The sequence below is a fragment of the Megachile rotundata genome, chromosome 5 (assembly GCF_050947335.1).
Source record: "Megachile rotundata isolate GNS110a chromosome 5, iyMegRotu1, whole genome shotgun sequence".
NCBI classification, from domain to species: Eukaryota; Metazoa; Arthropoda; class Insecta; order Hymenoptera; family Megachilidae; genus Megachile; species Megachile rotundata.
Window position 1 is genome coordinate 16,155,001 of NC_134987.1, and position 19,669 is coordinate 16,174,669.

Genomic DNA, 19,669 nt, shown 5'->3' on the forward strand with positions numbered 1-19,669 from the left:
ATTAACGAGAAACGTACTATACAAATTTGATCGTCGATCAGGATCAATTCGAAGCGTATAATTGATCGACGCGTTATTAATTAAGACCGAGTACATAATCGGTACAAACATCATTCGCAGCTCGCGTCACGTGCGATACATTCCAATAACCCCACACATTTTGCTACTGTCTTCACCACTACACCGTGATTTCATTAGAATTTAGTCACCGAATACCATTTACAGCGGAACCAAAAATGTCATTCGTTAAAATAGAAAGCGCGATCGTTGGGGCACGAGGTTAACTCGGTAATCTTTCACGTTTTAACTTTTTCATTGAATTCCTTTCGAAATTTCCTCGATCGAAAAGATTCTACAGAATTTTTACAATGAAAGAGTTGAAAATTCCGGAGTCCCGGAGTCGAATATTTCGAAGATATTTCATTCGGGACCAGAATCGAGATACGACGTTCCTCGATCGTGTATTATCGATTTCGAATGTAACACACGTTCCCCGTAGTCGACATTATTCTACGTTACTGTTAACGATGCTGTTATCGTCTTGTTAACACGTTAAATGGCACGCAAGGCACGTTATAATTCTGTAAAATACGATCGCCTCGTTTTCCAATTTAAACTTTCGATTTGATAGCTTATCGGATTAACGCGATACTAATTATTTAAAATGGTGTCGTTTCATTATCCAATTTAAACTTTTCACATGTTATCTTGCGAAATTAATATAATACTGATTATATCAAATTGGATCATTTCATTTTCCAATTTAAACTTTCCATTTACTTTGCCTAATTAATACGATATCGAAGCTGTTTGAAATTTTCTTTTTCTCTTGTTGCTTTCCGATTCGTTCGATTACCATCGCGAGATTTAACGTGTTAAATCATCGTATTAAATAATATAACCGAAAGGCACCTCTAACTCAGTGTTCACATTTGAAAGCACTAAATTTGAGTTCTGTATTGGAATACTATCGGCAATGTTCATATCGTATATATTATGCAGCAATAAATTTCAAATTTAGCGGCCTCGCATGTGGGCACCGTTTCGAATATCACCGCAAAGGATCAATTCGATGTCCAATTTATCGTTGGAACAATTTGAAAATTGCTTGAAACCGCAAACGAACATTCCGCTTACCTGTGTTGAAATCCAGGGCGAATTCTTCGAAATCGTTGCCTTTCGTTATGCTGTATATGAGTTTGCGATTCAATGGTGATTCAGCCTGTATCGATAGAGCTAGGGGCGAGTGTATTTCGATGCTTTCCAGCACGCTGTCCGTATAAAATTGCTTGTCAAATACTGGCATAGAACGATCTATCACTTTTACGTTTACGGTAACCTCGATCGAGCAAGGTGTGCTGCCTGAAATAATGTTCAAACACTTGTCGAAGGTCGTTCAGAAAATGGTGTCAGTGATTTTATCGAACTTGTATACACTCACCACCGTCGTACGCGGCGATAGTCAGTTGATATTCACGATTGTGTCCCTCCAGATTCTGCTTCAACGATATTTCTCCTGTTTTTCGACATACTTTGAATAACTCTCCGTGACCCTTCTTCAACTCGTATCTGACTTCTCCGTTGTCACCGCTGTCCATGTCTACTGCGTGCACCTGGACAGAAAAGGATTCATGCTTTTAATATTTCAGATTCAGGATTAGAGATCATAGGTTCTAGATATACTGCTTCTTCTAAGGTTGTAGATGCAAGGTTATAAGATTTATGATTCAAAAAAATGTGAAGCTCTCAAGGTTCAAGATTCAAGGTTGAAGGTTCAAGGTTCAAGAACTAGGTTCAAGATATGAGATACAAAATTCGAGAGTTAAGGTACAAGATACAATGTTTAAGACTTAATAATATTCGCATTTGGAAATTTCAATTTTGGGTTTCGACATCCAATGTCTAACATTGAATGTCTGGATTAATGGTCGAAGGTTGGATCAATATTAAATTTACCGGCTTACCTTGGTAATAACATCTCCCTTCTGTGCGTCAACGGACACGACGGCATAGTAGGGCAAATTGACGAACATGGGACAATTGTCGTTGATGTCCAGTATCGTAACGTTGACGATCACGTGCGCCACTCTGGGCTTCTCCCTGTCCGGTATTTGGCTCTTCGCTTCCACGATCAGCTCGTAATGGTCGCAAACCTCGCGATCGAATCTAATTCCTGTCGTTCGAATCGCGCCGGACGTGGATCCAATTACAAACATGTCCGTAGGGTTCAGGATGCTGAAGACAATCTGCTCGTTGAGGGCGCTGCCGAGGACATTCACGACCGCCACTGTCGCGATCCTCGTCGAGTTCTCCGGGATGGCTCCCTCGTAAATGTCCTTCTGGAACACCAGCCCCGAATTTTCCGATTTTTCCACGGCCACGTTCACTTGGGTGACGCTCGAGTACTTTCCGTCGGATACTCGGACACGAAGGAGATAGCTTTTCTTCATGCGTTCGGGATTGTAGACCGTGATGACGCCGGTTTGCGAGTCTATTTCGAATGTGTGTCCTTTGTTCCCGTCGATGATGTCGTACCTGAAGAAAAACAGCGTTGTTAAAAATGACAAAAAAATTGAAGAGGTAGTCCTGGAGAAAGTTCTTCGCCTGACATGAAATACTCCACAAATAAATTTACACGTACGATTGGTATAAGTATATTAATTTAAAAATAAAAAAATAATATGATCAACGATGTTATGCAACTGAGCAGACTGGTCCGTTACCGATACGTGTAGACCTTCAAGAAAGAATATTTTCGATAGGAGAAGATATGACTTACTGCTCCTCGAAGATACGTCGTTTGCTATTCAAAACGTTTGCAATAACTGTACCTGAGCGCTATTCCTTCCGAGCTATCGGGGTCCACGGCGTTCACACGTACAACGGCCACGTTCTTGTACGTCGGCAACAGCAGGGTGGTGTTGTAGTCGTTCTCCAGGAACTTCGGTGGGCAATCGTTCACGTCCGTTACGACTATCATCACTTTGGCGGTGGTCTCGGAGGACAGTTTCGGTTTCCCAAGATCGGATACCTTCACGTGGAACGTGAACTTCGGAATGCTCTCGTGATCCAACACCATCACGGTCCTAATGGCGCCCGTGCTCGAGTCTATGTGGAAATACTTCCGTGGCAGGTCCTCCACGATATCATAGTTCAACAAAGCGTTCAATTCCGAGTCAGCGTCCTCCGCCTTGATGACCAACGGGCTGCTGGTATTGGTGAGCACCAGCGAGCCTATGCTGGCACCTTCGCTTATTTCGCCGGTGTACGTAGCTTGCAGGAACTTGGGAGCGTTGTCGTTTCGGTCCAGCACGTGAACGATCACGTTGCATTGCGCTTTCGCGCCGGCCATGTTGGTCGCGGCCACCGTCAGATTGTAGAACTTCCTCTTCTCGTAATCCAGTTCGTTCTTGATCACTATGATACCGGTGCTGGGGTTCACGAAGAACGTGTCGTCCTTGTTACCGTCCACGATCTCGAACTGCAACGAGGAGGTGCTCCTCGCCTCCACGTGCTTCACGTAGGTGCCCAGCTGCTGGTTCTCGTAGATTTCGGCGGATAACTCTTTCTGTATGAAACGAGGCGGAGCGTTGTCGGCCATGGTGACCATCACGTGCACGGGCACGGTGTTGGTCAGAGCCGGAGAACCGTGGTCCGTAGCTTTCACCAGGAGTATGTACTCCGAGGAGATGCTCAAGTCGAGCTCGCGAGCTACTCGAATCACGCCAAGTTCAGGATCTATCGAGAACATGTTGCCCACGTTGCCAGAAGTGATCGAGTAGGTGATTTTGGCGTTGTCTCCTCTATCTCTGTCAATGGCCCAGACTTGGACCACCGCTGCGCCGACGGGAGACGTCTCGAACACCTTTCCTTGAATGATCTCGCTGATGAACTCGGGGGCATGATCGTTGTGATCGTGGACAGTCACGATCACCCTGGCGTAGTTTCGTTTGGCCGGAGTGCCTTGGTCCTTCACCATCACCGTCAACACGTGCTCCTCGATGGTTTCTCGATCCAGCACCTCGTTCAACGTTACGGCTCCCGTCACCGAGTCCACGTGAAATATTTCCAGGGAAGCCTGGTTCTGCGCGGCGTGCAGACTGTAGAACACCTTCTTGTCCTCGTCCTCGTCGGTCGCGTGCAATTTCAGAATCACCTCGCCCTTCTCCACGTTCTCCGAGATGTCCACTCGATACGTGTGCTCCGTGAACTCTGGCCTGTGATCGTTGATATCGATTACCGTGACCAGCAGCTGCGTCACCGCCGTGTGCACGCTATCCGTCACGCCGATCGTGAGATTGTAGAAGTTCTGGGTCTCCCAGTCCAACTTTTTCGCCAGTAACACGTTCCCGTTGTCGCGGCCGATGAAGAATTCGTCACGCTTGTCGCCGTCTGGAATGAACGAAATTTTACGCTTCGATTAGCTTGTCCTACGCCGACACGTTTACCAGCGAGGCTGGAAAGGTTCGAAGAATTGTCAGCGTACGAATGTTATGCACGAACACGATTACTATTACTTGTTCGAGAATAGAATTGCACCTTATGGTATCGATCGAGAGAAAGGTTTCGAACATTAAAATTCGAATCATGGGGAAAAGGAGGCAGAAGTCTTTGATCGTGATTATTCTTGGTGTCTGAATAGATCTCGTAGCGTCTCTTTCCCTCTAAATCTTGCGATTTTAATGACAAGACATAAGTGTGCCTCCAACTCGAACAGCCATTTGGCGGCGGAAAGTTTAACTGCTGCCTACGCGATCCAGCTGAGAAACTTTCCAACTCCGATGCTCCTAACTTGGAAAATGTTGCTCGTGCTTTCAGCTCTTCGGTCCGCTCGAAGCTATTCCAATGAAATCTTCCGATATTTTGCCAATTAAACGCGCGATATTTTGCCAGTTAAATATGCCGCTTGAAGCGATTAATCAAGCGAGTTTTCAAGTATCCGTAACATACAGGAACATGGGAGGAACACGTGTGCTCTCAAATTAAAATGGTGCTTCATCAAATGGGCGCTCAATTAAAATGGTGCTTCATGCTGTAATTTTGATTAGCATCGTCTTATTATGCCACGGTTTGTATCAAAATTAATGTACAGGAAAGTACAATCATAAATTTTAATACAGTGTACTCTTGTTATGCCGTTACGCCTCCCACATATTGTCAGGCACCGATTTTCACCTGTTCTTTCGTTAATTTTACGAATGTCATTGTCCAAGTTAATTTATTAATAATAGGATGACTTACCGAGAATATCGTACCACAGCGAATCGCCATCTTTGTCCGTGGCTTGCATCAATGCCACGAGGAAACCAACCTCGTCACTTTCCGTAACCTCGGCTCTTTGATTATTCGTCTTGAAGACCGGTGGATTCTCGGATTCCTTTGGTACCTCGACCACTTGCACGGATACTCGTGTTTGATGACTGCGCTGTGGTTCCCCGCTGTCTGCGGCTTTTATCTAACAAATAGAAACGCGCGTTACCGAGTTAGACTGAAAGTTAAATTGTATCAAGGGACACGCTGCATCGACCATGAATTATGACCGTTGGTTGAATTTAGGGGAAGTTATAAGCATTGTGTCCTATAAATTCTGTCGTGCTTCATGAGGTCAGATTATTGCTAACTGCATCACATACTGAATGACTTTTCTTTAAATACTACGGGTTTTCATCCTAATATTTATATTTTAAATAAACTTTCAGTGCACACAATTCGATATAAATTTTTTATAGTAAAAGCGAGACAGGTTTTCAAGCTTTTATCGTCTTTCGGAGCAAATATTTTCTCGATTTCAATTTATCATTCTTCCCATTTTAAATAATTGGGCAATCGGTGCTGTATTACTTGTTATTAATTGTTAACCATGTATTTTCCTGTTAAATGAAAAATCACGAAAATATTATTCTGTTTTTGATTTATCTGCTGCTGTAGAATTCCGATGTTTTATATAGCCGGTTCGATGACGTACATTTTTGATGCGTTTAATATTCGAAAAGTGAAACAAGGATTTACACGCCCATCAATCTTTCGTTCTGATATTTTTTCAATTTCAACTTTTTTCAATTCAAGCAATTTGGTAATCGAATAACACTACGGTTACTGTATAAATACTAGGATTACACAAAATCCCAAAAGGTTCGCGTTGGAATCATTACAACTTTTATTATGTTTTTACTCACCATCATTTCGTATTCTTGTCCGGCTTCGAAACCCCGTTGAGAGTACACCATGCCCGTGGTGGGGTGAATTTTAAACTTGCCCTTGCCTCGACCACCCTTGATGCTATACTGGATTTTTCCATTATCACCGATGTCTTTATCGTTCGCGAGTACCTATCGTACAGGAATACAATTAAAATAAACAATGTTCACTAGTCGTCTTCCTCTACGCAGCCTACACATGACACAAAAGTCACATTAGTATCGTGCGCGGCTATATAAAAAGATTAAACAAGGGAGAAGGAAAATGAAGTTCGATTCGCAAGTAACAAGTTTCTACAGAATCGTTCAAAAGTCACCAAGGATTTTAAGATTTTTCTTTTGTTTTCTTGAATTATATTTATTATTTTATTTACGTTTATTAATGTTAGTACATCTATAGAATTTTCATCTGGATAGTTTTGATTCATCCATCTTGATATTTGTAAAAATACGTCCATCTCGATGAGTCTCTGATTTTAAAAAAACAAAAAATCTGGCTTCGTGACTTTTGCACCGTTCTGTACAAGACTCGTCAGAGCCCGCGAACTCGAAAATAAAAAAAACGAAAGTACTCAAAATTGTATGTGTTTACACACGATGAAAATGTCGAACGTGAATGTCTGAAAAAAAGCGAAAAAAGAGCAAACCGCGTTGACAGTTGACGAATGAAATCTAGTACAATATAGGAGAAAGAAAAATATGTCATTCTTTCTAACAACATTTCCACGCTGTAAAATTGTTCAACCCGCCTGCCCTTTTCTCTCCCACTGTTCTCTCTTTGAACTCTAGTAAAACGTTGCACTCGTAACCTCGAAGCATGGCATTCATACAGCCGACATCATGCGGCGATACATGAAACAAAGTAACACAAAAAAAAAATTATACGGAGAGAACAAAAGAAAAGTGGCGGTGGAGGAAGCAACCCTCGGTCCTCCACCCTCGACTTGTCAAATATCGATCTGCATTAAAGCGCATTAAACACAGGCCACCACGCCTTCTGTGGCAGGTTGATCGAACGTTCTGAGCCGATGGCAAGCGGATTTGCGCGGAAAAATGTATCGTCGCCGATTCATTAAATGCCACGAGCCATTTTTTCTTCCTTTGCATGCGCTGTTTGCTACGTACACATTTTCCACGTGTGCTAGCGCTCATTATCGGCTCGAGTTTTCTGACCCACGAGTTTCGCGACGGGTGAATTTTTAGGTCATTAGGTTTTGACTTTCATATAGAAACTGTAAGAGTGGATTGCCACTTCGATATTAAATTCTCATCGAATTATTAGAAATTCAGAATGTTCATTTCCCATTAGAAATATTTTTAGATGATTATGGAGATACTGAATAATGTTTGTTTGAATTAAAAACATTGCCCAATGAGAATTTCAATAACTTGTTTTGTGGCAATCAATCAATTACTGCGTATATATGTTTAAATGAATTTCGTGGGAAAGAAAACTCCAATTTGTTGTGACGAGCATTCCTCCCTTTTCTCCCGACATGCTTTCATATGCAGCAGTCCTGGCATCAATTTGATTAGTTGCAAAGGAGGAAACGGAAACTGATCAGGCGACAGCTCCGTACAGTCAGATGCAAACATTCCAGAGCAGAATATGCACGTACAAAGAGACGAGCAAAACGGGCAAAACGCGGCGGAAAGATCGCGAGGAATTCATACACAGGAACGGTGGCAGCCAAGGATTGAGATACGAATCTGAGCGAAGTTTATTGCGCTTTAAAAATCGCACTTCCGTTTATTGCACTTTAAAATAATTTGATACGTAGTTGTTTGGCGCGTAGGTAATTCGATGCGTGATAATTCGGCGCGTAGGTAATTCCATGCGTGGTAATTCAACGCGTAGATAATTCGGTACATGGTAGTTCGGCGCGTAGGTAATTCGATACGTGGTAGTTCGGAGCGTAGGTAATTCGATGCGTGATAATTCGGCGCGTAGGTAATTCGGTACGTGGTAGTTCGGCGCGTAGATAATTCGATGCGTGATAATTTGGCGCGTAGGTAATTCGATATGTGGTAGTTCGGAGCGTAGGTAATTCGATACGTGATAGTTCGGCGCGTAGGTAATTCGATGCGTGATAATTCGGCGCGTAGGTAATTCGATGCGTGATAATTCGGCGCGTAGGTAATTCGGTACGTGGTGGTTCGGCGCGTAGGTAATTCCATGCGTGGTAATTCAACGCGTAGATAATTCGGTACGTGGTAGTTCGACGCGTAGGTAATTCCATGCGTGGTAATTCAACGCGTAGATAATTCGGTACGTGATAATTCGGCGCGTAGGTAATTCGGTACGTGGTAGTTCGGCGCGTAGGTAATTCGATGCGTGGTAGTTCGGCGCGTAGATAATTCGATGCGTGATAATTCGGCGCGTAGGTAATTCCATGCGTGGTAATTCAACGCGTAGATAATTCGACGCGTGGTAATTCAACGCGTAGATAATTCGACGCGTACGTAATTCGATGCGTGGTATTCTAACGCGTGGTAGTCCACCGCGAGCTAGTCGAACGCATGGTAGTCCTACGCGTGGTATTCCAACGCGTGGAACTGCACCTTCCGAAATGCAGTAAAATTCTACTGTACAGGATGTTAAAAAAGTTTTGTAGTTAGAAAAGATAATTCAAAAGGTGAAATGTTACGTTTACACTTAGCCTAACGTGCAGCTAAAAGCTTCTCGGTAGACAATTAAACCGCTGAGCTTTCCTTCGAACACGGGGCATATCAGGTTCTTTCGTATCCACTGGAAAGAGCATTGAACCCTGAATGCAATTAAGAAGCCAGTAGGCACTTGATACTTAATAACTCGGGGAGATAAATTCCGCTCTCGACCCAAATCCCTGGACAGCTACGAACGAGCCTCAATTACCACCCTTCAACCTACCAAGCAACCAAGCTCGGCTGTTCATTGAAAACGTACCGTTCCAATGTTTCACGGGGTTCGCTCAGATTCGTATCGCGTTCAACGTGGATTGAGAAAATAAAAAAGGGTTGCAACGGGCCAAGGATAAAAAGACGATCGATTAAAAAAACGGAAGTAGACGAAATGCGTGTCCTATTGAAGAAAAAAAAGAACGGGCACAGCGGGGTTGCATGAAAATGCGGCATCATAATCATAACGAAAGGTACACAGTCGAAAATAAAAGCGGGTCATAAATCAATGAATGCACAAGAGGGAGCTCGCGTAAACTACCCGAGACCAACTCCGCAATTTGCGTAAGAATTTGTTATGCTTCCAACGTCATTGGACGTTTATATTTTTTTTTAGTAGTCTTTTTTTCTTGCGTTTGTAGTTTACGTGCCAGCGTGTCCTTACCCTGAATATACGATCTCCTGACAAGGTGTCGGGGCTAAATGTCTCCCAAGTTCCATTTTCTAGTAACGTATCGATCGAAAGGTCGTACTCCCGCGATCGGTTCTTCGATTTCTGTCGAGAACGAGAGAAGGAAGCCTTTTAACTTTCGCATTATTTCCGATAATTTGCTTTTGAACTACACCGTGATCTTTTACGTCTCGTTCAGAGAGGTTTCGATTTGGCGATTTATAACAGGAAAATTGCTCGAGATTTAGATTCTTCGATGGTGTTACTCTTTTCAAGGATTATCGTAGAAAATGACTGATTTTGTTGAGTGAAGAACAAAAATTTCTTGGTAACACTTCGGTTGTAAGGAATAAAATTAGACCAAAATCATCGATGCTACAAATTAGAAATTCAACAATCTTCATGTGTAGGAATTTGGAAATTTAAAAATACAGAACATTGAATATTTGAAAATGAAAAAAATTTAGAATTTTGAAAATATGAATTTATGTCAATTTACAAGATTTGTATCTCTCAAAAAATTATTAATTATATAACCAAAATGTGACAAAAAATGTAGAACGAATACGTAAGAGTGAAATAATCGTACTCGACACAGTAACCTCTCCAGCGCAGACTAATGTCACAAAGAAATTCTTCCCGTCTCTTCGTTACCGAAATTAGCCACATTTTACCACCCTCCGCAATCAAACCGGTTAAACAGTTCTACAAATCGTTTTACCGTCGAACAAATTGAATTTTCTGATCAAAGCCACCCCTAACGCACCCCTTTTTCGTTCTCACGTTTTCTTCGCAGCTCTCGTGACGTTTTTCTTGGAAATTAACGAACTTTTCAAGGGTTTTATTTTCTGACACTCGTGATATTTTCCGGGAAGTTTACGCGATAAACTGTATCGCGTTTTACAACACAGAATTCATCGACCGAAAATACGGGACCGAACAAGCGTAACACGATATCCGGTGAAATCGAATCTGGCCTCGATGAAATTCAACACTGATGGGGAATTATATTAAATATTGCAGGTATATTGTGCAAGAGTTATTATTACTATTGACGTTGGGATTAACGGGACTCCTGTATCTGCCTCCACCCATCAACAACATCGTTCACTACCTTATTTCCTCCGGCGCTTTTGCCGGTGTCGCAAATATTTGACTACGTCAAAATACGTGTACACCTAATAGTATGAATCTATTTACAATCAATTTCACGGTCTGATCATAAAGCTTGCGCGGTTTAACTGATCGAATAAATTCGAAATTAATGAAAACGGGAGGTTATGGTTGTAAGCTGATGGTTGAAAGCAATTATCGATAAAAGCAACTGTTTCATCGAAATAACTCTCCGACATCTAACACAAAATAAAATAAGAAATAAAGAAGTTCTAACAAGAGATCAAATAAGAAATCAAATAATGTAATAACAAATCAAATAACGAAATAAGAAATCAAATAATGTAATAAGAAATCAAATAATGTAATAAGAAATCAAATAACGTAATAAGAAGTCAAACAACGAAATAAGAAATTAATTAGAAATCGACAGAAAAGAAGCTGTAACAAAAAGTAACTTTCAGTCCGAGTCTTACATGTAAACAACTCCGAAAAAATTGAAATCGAGGCCAGAATCGATTCTTCGAGGGATGGTAGAAGGGAGCTCGTTACAAAGGGTACTCGTTAACCACGATTTCCGTCGCTGGAATCCCAAAGTCGACGACGCGTGAAAACGCGTCATGTAACCGGTGTACCACTCGCTCGTAAATCCGAAGAACTACAGGGTTGCGGGTGGATCCGGTGCGAGGGTGTTCGTGCGCTAAATCTCTACCCTTTTACGCTGCGATAGTCAGCGGCCTGGGTCCGGGTTACTTTGATCACATCGAGAACAAGAGGCGACTCGAAGGGAGAAGAACACGTTCGATAACCACCAAGCGAGCAGGGTGTCGCAAGCAATCTGTCCTTTATCTGTAGCTATACATGTATCACACTCTTTTCTTCCTACACCTCGACACTCGTGGACTTTGGAGGCGTACAGAAATTAACACATTCGAGACCTTTGTGCAGGTCTACTTGCTGCTTTTTTTGATTACATTTTTGGTATTGTGTGATAGTTGGGACATAAATATCATAGGATGTTTGAGATGTTTGAGGTGGAGATATAAGAATATTCTTTATATAACATCCTTAAATATCAGTCTCGAATGTGTTGGCTCCAAGAAATTAGGAACAAACGTTTGTGAACAAGAATTGCAAAGATCTGTCGTGAAGACAACTTCGTATAGACAGTATGAGAAAGATGCTGATCACTCGCTCGTTCAGACCATTTGGTATCGAGAGGTTAAAAGAACGAAACACGGCAATTCGTAGGGATAGACTCCATTTTGATCGAGTCAGCGATCAGCTGAAACGAAGCGAGTGCGTAAGTCGAAGCGTTAAGAGTTTGAAAAGAGGATTGCCATAGATACTTTTATATCTCCTACACATGTTCGACAAAAACAAATAGCACGAACACGTCGAAGTTTCGATTACTCGACTCACGCACCAACCCCGTCGATGCGACTATACGTAAGTACACTCGTTTCGCGGGTCGGGTCGTTTTCTTCACGAGCGAATGGATAATATATACAGCAAGATACGGGGGTATTACTTCTACTTGGTGTACAAAGAGACAACGGGAAAATGAAACGGACCAGAAAACGGTCTTGTTTCTCCATTTACATCGAAGGATCGAAGAAAGTGCCATGTCCTAATTTAACTAGAAGGTCGGATAGAATTACGGAGATCGAGTGAAAACGAAAGCTTCTTACCTGGAATAGAGGCTTGTCGGTGGATGGAGAGGCCGGGATTTGAACGGTGTAGAATTTTTGCTCGAATTCTGGTCCGTGGTCGTTTATGTCTGCCACCGCGATCACCACGCGAGTTGTCGACGACAACGAAGGCCTCCCGTCGTCTCTCACCGTCACCTGAAATAGAAAATGGTCGACGATCAAAATCCACGTATCCGTAGAAACTTGGAAATAAAATTTGGGAGCTCAATCAGTGTCGAAGCTTTTATGATTTATGGTATTATGAAGAGGTATAATAAACTTTAGGTGGTATAAAATTGATCAAGTATTTCTTCTGATATTATTTTTTCTATATTTATTATATATTAAAATTAATGGGGCAAAATTTAGAAACAGTTCAGAGAACATTCAAGGAGAGTCTAAAGAAGACCTATCACTTTCTTATGAAAGTTGTCAGGAAAATCTAAACACAGGAGTCTTCTGGTACGCCCACAAAGTTCAACTGATCAACTTCCATTTCCAACCCCTCCAAATTTCCCAATTTTCATAAAACTCAAGATTCATATGGTTTAAATTCAAATACTCAAATCCCCAAAATCCGTAGGTTCCTTTTCTTTCTCCAAAAACTAGAATTTCCAAATGTGTTCGCATCGAAGAAAGAAGTGCAGTAATATGAAAGGAAGCTGACGAAAATCCTGGATCTCGTTGGGAAGATAAGCATCGAGAGCGTTGGCGAATCGGTTAAGGGAACAAGATCGAATAGACAGAAAGCAGGGTGGCGTTATCATGGCGGAAATGTTACCGTGTAGGTGGAAATAAGTTTTCCCCTTGTGACATCCTCGGCGAGATTTCGTTGGTCTTTTACCTTTACGATCAGAAGCTGGAGTACGGTCAGCGTCGCCGATTTCGCAGATCGTGTTGACGATATTCGCGCATGAAAAGCCGGGATTCCGCGGTACCAACAGGAAACCGGTGGAAAGTGTGCGGGATAAGAGGGTAACAACCGTGGTAAGTGGGATAAAAGTAAAAAGGCGATCGCGTCAGACTGCTCGGAGAAACTCAGGACGGAGGAGAACGTTCCGAGATATTGCGAACGAAAGTATGAATACAACATGGCGCTCCACGCTTTGTTTCCGAAGAAATTGGAATGAAAACGTATCTAACGCTTCGATGTCCGGCCATTTCGTGCGATTCGTTTACTTTCTTTGGAGATCTAAATGGAGGAAATCTAAATAAGTTCGAGATCTGAACTTAACCTTTGTAGTAAAACTTATTCTTTGTTTGTGTAATATTTTCTTTAAAAGATAGTGTGTAAATTTATCAAAAGTATCATTCGGCATTGAACAGATATTTTGTACAAAAGAGTCAAGTGTATAATAAGGAATTATATAACAAAGAATGAGGTAAAAGACACCATAGAAAGGGATGAAATTAGAGTAACTGAGGACGAAGGGTAATAGTTGTAAGGACAAATCGATGGCTTAAGCTCGATAACACAAGTTGGATTATGTAACCATTTTCCTTCTACAACGGATTTCGTGTTCCTACTAGCGATGGATTATCCGACCAGGAAAGGCTGAAAATTACTTTGTGCATGAATACCACCTGATACGTTCAAAAGTTCCAGGGACCTCTCGAACGTGTTTGTTCATTTGTTGGTCAATTACGCGAAACGTATTACACAGGGTTACTAATCAAGTTACAACTCTGATAACTGCAACAAAATATTGGCTCTCGTGTTACCTTCGTTAATTAAAACTGAAAAATAAATATTCTCTTTCACCGTTTTGGTATAACGAGTCCATAACGTCTATATTGATCGCTTGCTTTATGGGGAAAATGCCTGTGTTTATACAGAACTTGTTATACGGGCTTGCTGTTTTGCGTGGTCACATTTTGCGATGCGATATGGAGATTCGGAGTTGTGGAGATACTGTGGGGACGTGAGGATATGTGGATGTGGCGATGTAGCGATATGGGGTGTGAGAATGCGTGGATGGAGTGATATGAGATGTGGAGATATGAAAGGTAGGGATGTGGAATGTAGAGATATGGAGTGTAGGGTGTGGGGTGTAGGGGTATGGGATGTAGGGGGACGTAGGGATGAGGAACATAGTCATATGGGACGTAGGTATAGCATAGGATGTAGGGATTTGGGATGTAAGGATATGGGACGTAGGAATATGGGATGTAGGAGTAAGGGACGTAAGGATATGGGACATAGTGATACGGGACATAGGTATATGGGACGTATGTGTAGTATAGCATGTAGGGATTTGGGATGTAAGGACGTGGGACGTAGGAATATGGGACGGAGGAGTAAGGGACGTAAGGATATGGGACATAGTGATACGGGACATAGGTATATGGGACATATGTGTAGTATAGCATCTAGGGATATGGGACATAGTGATACGGGACATAGGTATATGGGACGTATGTGTGGTATAGCATGTAGGGATATGGGATGTAAGGATGTGGGACGTAAGAATATGGGACGTAGGAGTAAGGGACGTAAGGATATGGGACATAGTGATACGGAGCATAGACATATGGGACGTATGTGTAGTATAGCATGTAGGGATATGGGATGTGAGGACGTGGGACGTAGGAATATGGGACGTAGGAGTAAGGGACGTAAGGATATGGGACATAGTGATACGGGACATAGGCATATGGACGCAAGGATATGAAACATACATGGTACATGGGATGTATGGATATGGGATGTAAGCATGTGGGACATAGGTATATGGCACGTAGGGATATTGGACATTGTGACATCGGACATAGGAATATGGAACGTAGCTATACGAGATGTAGGGACAAGGGATGTAAAGATATGTGACATAATCATATGTGATGTAGGAATATAGGAATCCAAGAACATTGGAATTAACTCTTTCAGACTCAAAGCAAACAAACTTATAAAATGCAATTATAAATCTACGTAGAACACAATATTCGTGTAATAGCCCATCGATATCAGGAGAGTCTTTTTCCCTAATATCTCCAAAAACTCCACTTCCATTTTATCACTCTTCTCTGTTGAAAAATAACCCGTCCCAGGACGGTACGTCGCTAAAATCGAAGTTTGGAACATTTCCGAAAAATCTTGGAAAACTCTAGTACTTCCGAGCTCGAAATGATTTTCAGGGACGCGGGATTATTTTATCGTGGTGCTATTGAAAGTTTGAGCTAGAAACGAGGTGAATGTTGGAACGAAAAGAGAGAGAGAGGAAAAGCGCGCAAAAATGGGGAATGCACTTTGCTAACACAGATTCCATACGAGCATTGGGACACAAAAGTTTTATTGAATTTACTAAAATGGCCAATCGAGAGCTGTCATAGACAGCCCAATGGCAATCGAGGGTAGTTCAATTACTTCGTACACGATAGTTGTTTCGTTCAACTCGAACGTGATCATTCTCGTCATGGCTTTGCATGTTGACACGTTCTTCGAAAAATGGCGGAAAGCAATATATCGACGATTCATCGAGGTTCCTGTACTCTCTGCTATATTGCCCGCAGCTGGTTACCCTCGCCCCTTTATCGATTAACCGATATCGGATTAACAATTATACCCAGCACATATTGGTTGATTTCGGACCTCTCTTTTGTAACCTTTCCGATACTATCGTTGACTTGACGCGTTTCAATTATGCTCACGGTACTTTCAACCAAATTATTTACACGGACAGCCTTATTTCACCCACGTCGATCGATATTTAATCACATCCACTGGCGGGAATGCACAAAGCCCAGAGGAAACTTTCCGTTATGTGCTCGAATCTACGTGTTATACTCGATCGGCAGTTTTTGACGACGTGAAAAATGATATTTCTTATGTGTGCATCTTCTGCATTCACAACTTAGAAATTTTCAAATTTTTACATTTATCAATTTTTTCATTCAACTTCATTTAATGTTTGAACATTGATCAATTTTTTTATTGAATCTCATTTAATGTTTGGACATTGATCAATTTTCTTATTGAACCTCATTTAATGTTTGAACATTGACAAATTTTTCTTTTTGAATTTCATTTAATGTTTGAACATTGGTAAATTTTTTTTTGAATTTCATTTAATGTTTGAACATTTATCAATATTTTTTATTAAATTTCATTTAATGTTTGAACATTGATAAATTTTTTTATTAAGTTTCATTTAATGTTTGATCATTTATCAGTATTTTTTATTAAATTTCATTTAATGTTTGAACATTTATCAATTTCTTTATTGAATCTCATATAGTGTTTGAAATATCAAATTTTCTTTTAGCGACATCAATATTTGAGAAGTCCTGACAGTCCTCTCGAATTGCCAGGCATTTCGAAGGATTAATCAAAGGCCAATCATTTCTGTACTTTAAAGAAGCCGAGTGTCGTACTTGATACCTGGCTATTTACCCGTTTCTTCGAACGACCCTATCCTTCCCAGTTAAATTAACGAAAATTGTTACGTCTCCCTCGAGGAAAGCGATTTAATTCCGCAATCATTATTTGGGGGATTTCCCGTGACCTTTGTACCGAATACAGTGCACTTCCCGAGTGGAAGGCCCGTGGCCAATTTATGTTTACAAAGACCCTTTATTTAAAGGTTCAACAGTTCTCCCTTTACACGACCTTTTGTTAAGAGCGAGATCAAAGTAAATGTTATTTGAGAAATCACTTTATCTTTCACTACGTTTTTGTACGTAACAGTATCTTCAACATTTATAAAACCAATGATTTAAATCTAAAAATTAACTCTTGTAGTAATTTAAGTTCATGTTAGTTCTTAGAGATACCCTTTTATCAGTAGATGTACATTTGACCTGTTCCATGAACAGAATAAATCGCACAAAACCAAACAAGCTTATCGCTAATTATTCCTTAATTTCACTATGCACTTTGCTCATCGCGTGAGTCCAATCTTGGCTCCCTTAATATTTCCCGACAGTACGAAGCATACCAAGAGATAAGATTTCCTTTGAAGACAAGTCTCAGAACTCGTGCAACTTGTTCGAGGGTACTTCAAGCGGAACCCGCTTCGCGAATCGCGTAAATCGTCGAAGGCGCCTGATAGGCGCCATTTTACTTCTGCTTTTTGAAATTGTCTTCGCTGTTGAAACGGTACACGTACGTTTACGAGCCTTTTTATGAAGCACGAGCACCGGCGCCTCTCGATACCACAACTAGTGTGGTTGCTACTTTCCGTACGACCTGGCAGCCGGAAATCTTCATTTTTCTTGTTCTGATAACGATCGACACGCCTATTTGAAGTTCTAATCAACTTAGGGGCTTATTGATGATGCTGGTGTTTCAATAATACGGTAAATTGTTGATGGAGGATATACTGTTTCAGGAAGTGGCGGAGGTCAATACGTTTCCTTGGGATTGCGATATAACGGAAAGTAGATTTATATGTTTTTCGGATGGATATGGGAGGTACAACGTGGGACGCGTAGATAATTCGACGCGTAGTAATTCAACGCGTGAGAATTCGACGCGTGGATAATTCGACACATGGTGATTCGACTCGTGGTAATTCGACGCGTGGGTAATTCGATGCGTGGTGATTCGACGCGTGGTAATTCGACGCGTGGGTAATTCGATGCGTGGTGATTCGACGCGTGGTGATCCGACGCGTGGTAATTCGATGCGTGGGTAATTCGACGCGTGAGTAATTCGATACGTGGTGATTCGACATGTGGATAATTCGACGCGTGGTGATCCCGCGCGTGGTAATTCGATGCGTGGGTAATTCGACGCGTGGTAATTCGACGCGTGGGTAATTCGATGCGTGGTGATTCGACGCGTGGTGATCCCGCGCGTGGGTAATTCGATGCGTGGTGATTCGACGCGTGGGTAATTCGACGCGTGGGTAATTCGATGCGTGGTGATTCGACGCGTGGTGATTCGACGCGTGGTGATTCGGCGCGTGGTAATTCGATGCGTGGGTAATTCGACGCGTGGTAATTCGACGCGTATAGTAATTCGATGCGTGGTAATACGATGCGTGGGTAATTCGACGCGTAGATGACTCGAAGCGTGGTAATTCGACGCGCGAGAATTCGGCGCGTGGTAATTCGCCGCGTGGATAACTCCATGCGTGGTAATTCGACGCGTGGTGATTCGACGCGCTGGAAATTGGATGTGGACTTCCACAAATAAATCTCTTAATTCCAAAAGTTGAAGTACTAAAAGTATAAAGTTGCGGTCCAGCCAAAACATTGTTAAACAGTGGTCACTCAAAGTGTAAAACGTTCGAAACGAAATAAGAGTTGGTCGGTTCATTCATTCCGTTTCTATACAGGCAACGAATTTTATTTAGATTTAAAGAGCGGCATATTTTTAAGCGTCTCTTTCGTAGAAGCTTGAACGTGGAACCAGCATCTTTGCAACGACTTCCTGGCTGCTTTGTAAGTCATCAACGGGCACAAAAGCGACGCAATATCGTGGCGAAAAGCAGTTCATTTAAAAGGTTTCCTCAACTCAATTAACGCTACCATTAGCTTCGCTCCCGGATACTCTTCTCAAAGTAGACTGTTCCGGTATTTTTTTTCCTACTCTTTCAACCACAACTGCTACATTCACCTCTTTCATCGAATATTCGCCGTTTGTGGTTAGCGATACACTCTGTTTTTTTTTTGTATATCACTTTCTTCCATCCGCACGATTGTGCCCGAGTCGATTATACGACGAACAACTTTAACCGGTGAATTTAATCTTTTCGGACTTCTTTCTCATTAACGATGGCTACCTGTTTGAATATCACGGTACGCCACTTCTTTTACGCGTATATACTTATTGTACTACATCGATTATATCGTCACAATTGTAATCTTCTGAATACTTTGTAACCAAATCTCGTTTCTTAATAATTGCTTAGTAAAATTTCTCTGCAGAATTCTGAAGATTAAGCTACACTTTCGTAATGAGAAATGTCTTTACCGGGGTTAATGAGGCCTTTTGTCATATTACTGTTATGTCTTATACTACAATTTACATAAATGTGGCACTAAAACAATTTAGTCTTAAGTCTTATATCAATTAAGAGTGCTATAGTAATTAAGCTTATTACTACAATAGTATATTACCACGTGTTAGATTGCTGCAAGTTGTGTCACATATTCTGAAATTATGTACGCTTTTTGCTGCAGAGATACTGCCATAATTATTTGCTTATGTCAAAGCTAATAAAACACGGAAATGCACCAACATCAAAGCGAGGTTGACCAACAACGATACCAATGATCTTTCAAAGTTTTACGAGCCTGAAAACCTTTTCTGTTTTATTCAAATGTTTTATGTCGTCCACAGTTTATTTAGCTATTTTTTTGACGAACTCGATACTTCTGTGAGATCTTCATGAAAA

General features: G+C 41.5%; 1 protein-coding gene across 8 annotated transcripts in view; it reads right to left on the reverse strand.

Moving 5' to 3' along the window:
- Positions 1-19,669, reverse strand: part of kug (FAT atypical cadherin kugelei) — a 420,874-nt gene that overhangs the window by 14,883 nt on the left and 386,322 nt on the right. For 6 of the 8 annotated variants that reach the window (XM_076531849.1, XM_076531853.1, XM_076531852.1 and 3 more), the window contains 8 exons: positions 12,330-12,485; positions 9,520-9,630; positions 6,177-6,329; positions 5,242-5,455; positions 2,832-4,392; positions 1,965-2,535; positions 1,442-1,613; positions 1,138-1,362 (listed from right to left, as the gene is read on the reverse strand). In XM_076531849.1, coding sequence (XP_076387964.1) covers positions 1,138-1,362; positions 1,442-1,613; positions 1,965-2,535; positions 2,832-4,392; positions 5,242-5,455; positions 6,177-6,329; positions 9,520-9,630; positions 12,330-12,485 — 3,163 coding nt within the window. The remainder of the gene's footprint in view (positions 1-1,137; positions 1,363-1,441; positions 1,614-1,964; positions 2,536-2,831; positions 4,393-5,241; positions 5,456-6,176; positions 6,330-9,519; positions 9,631-12,329; positions 12,486-19,669) is intronic. The other 2 variants (XM_076531851.1, XM_076531850.1) reach the window with 1 other exon arrangement.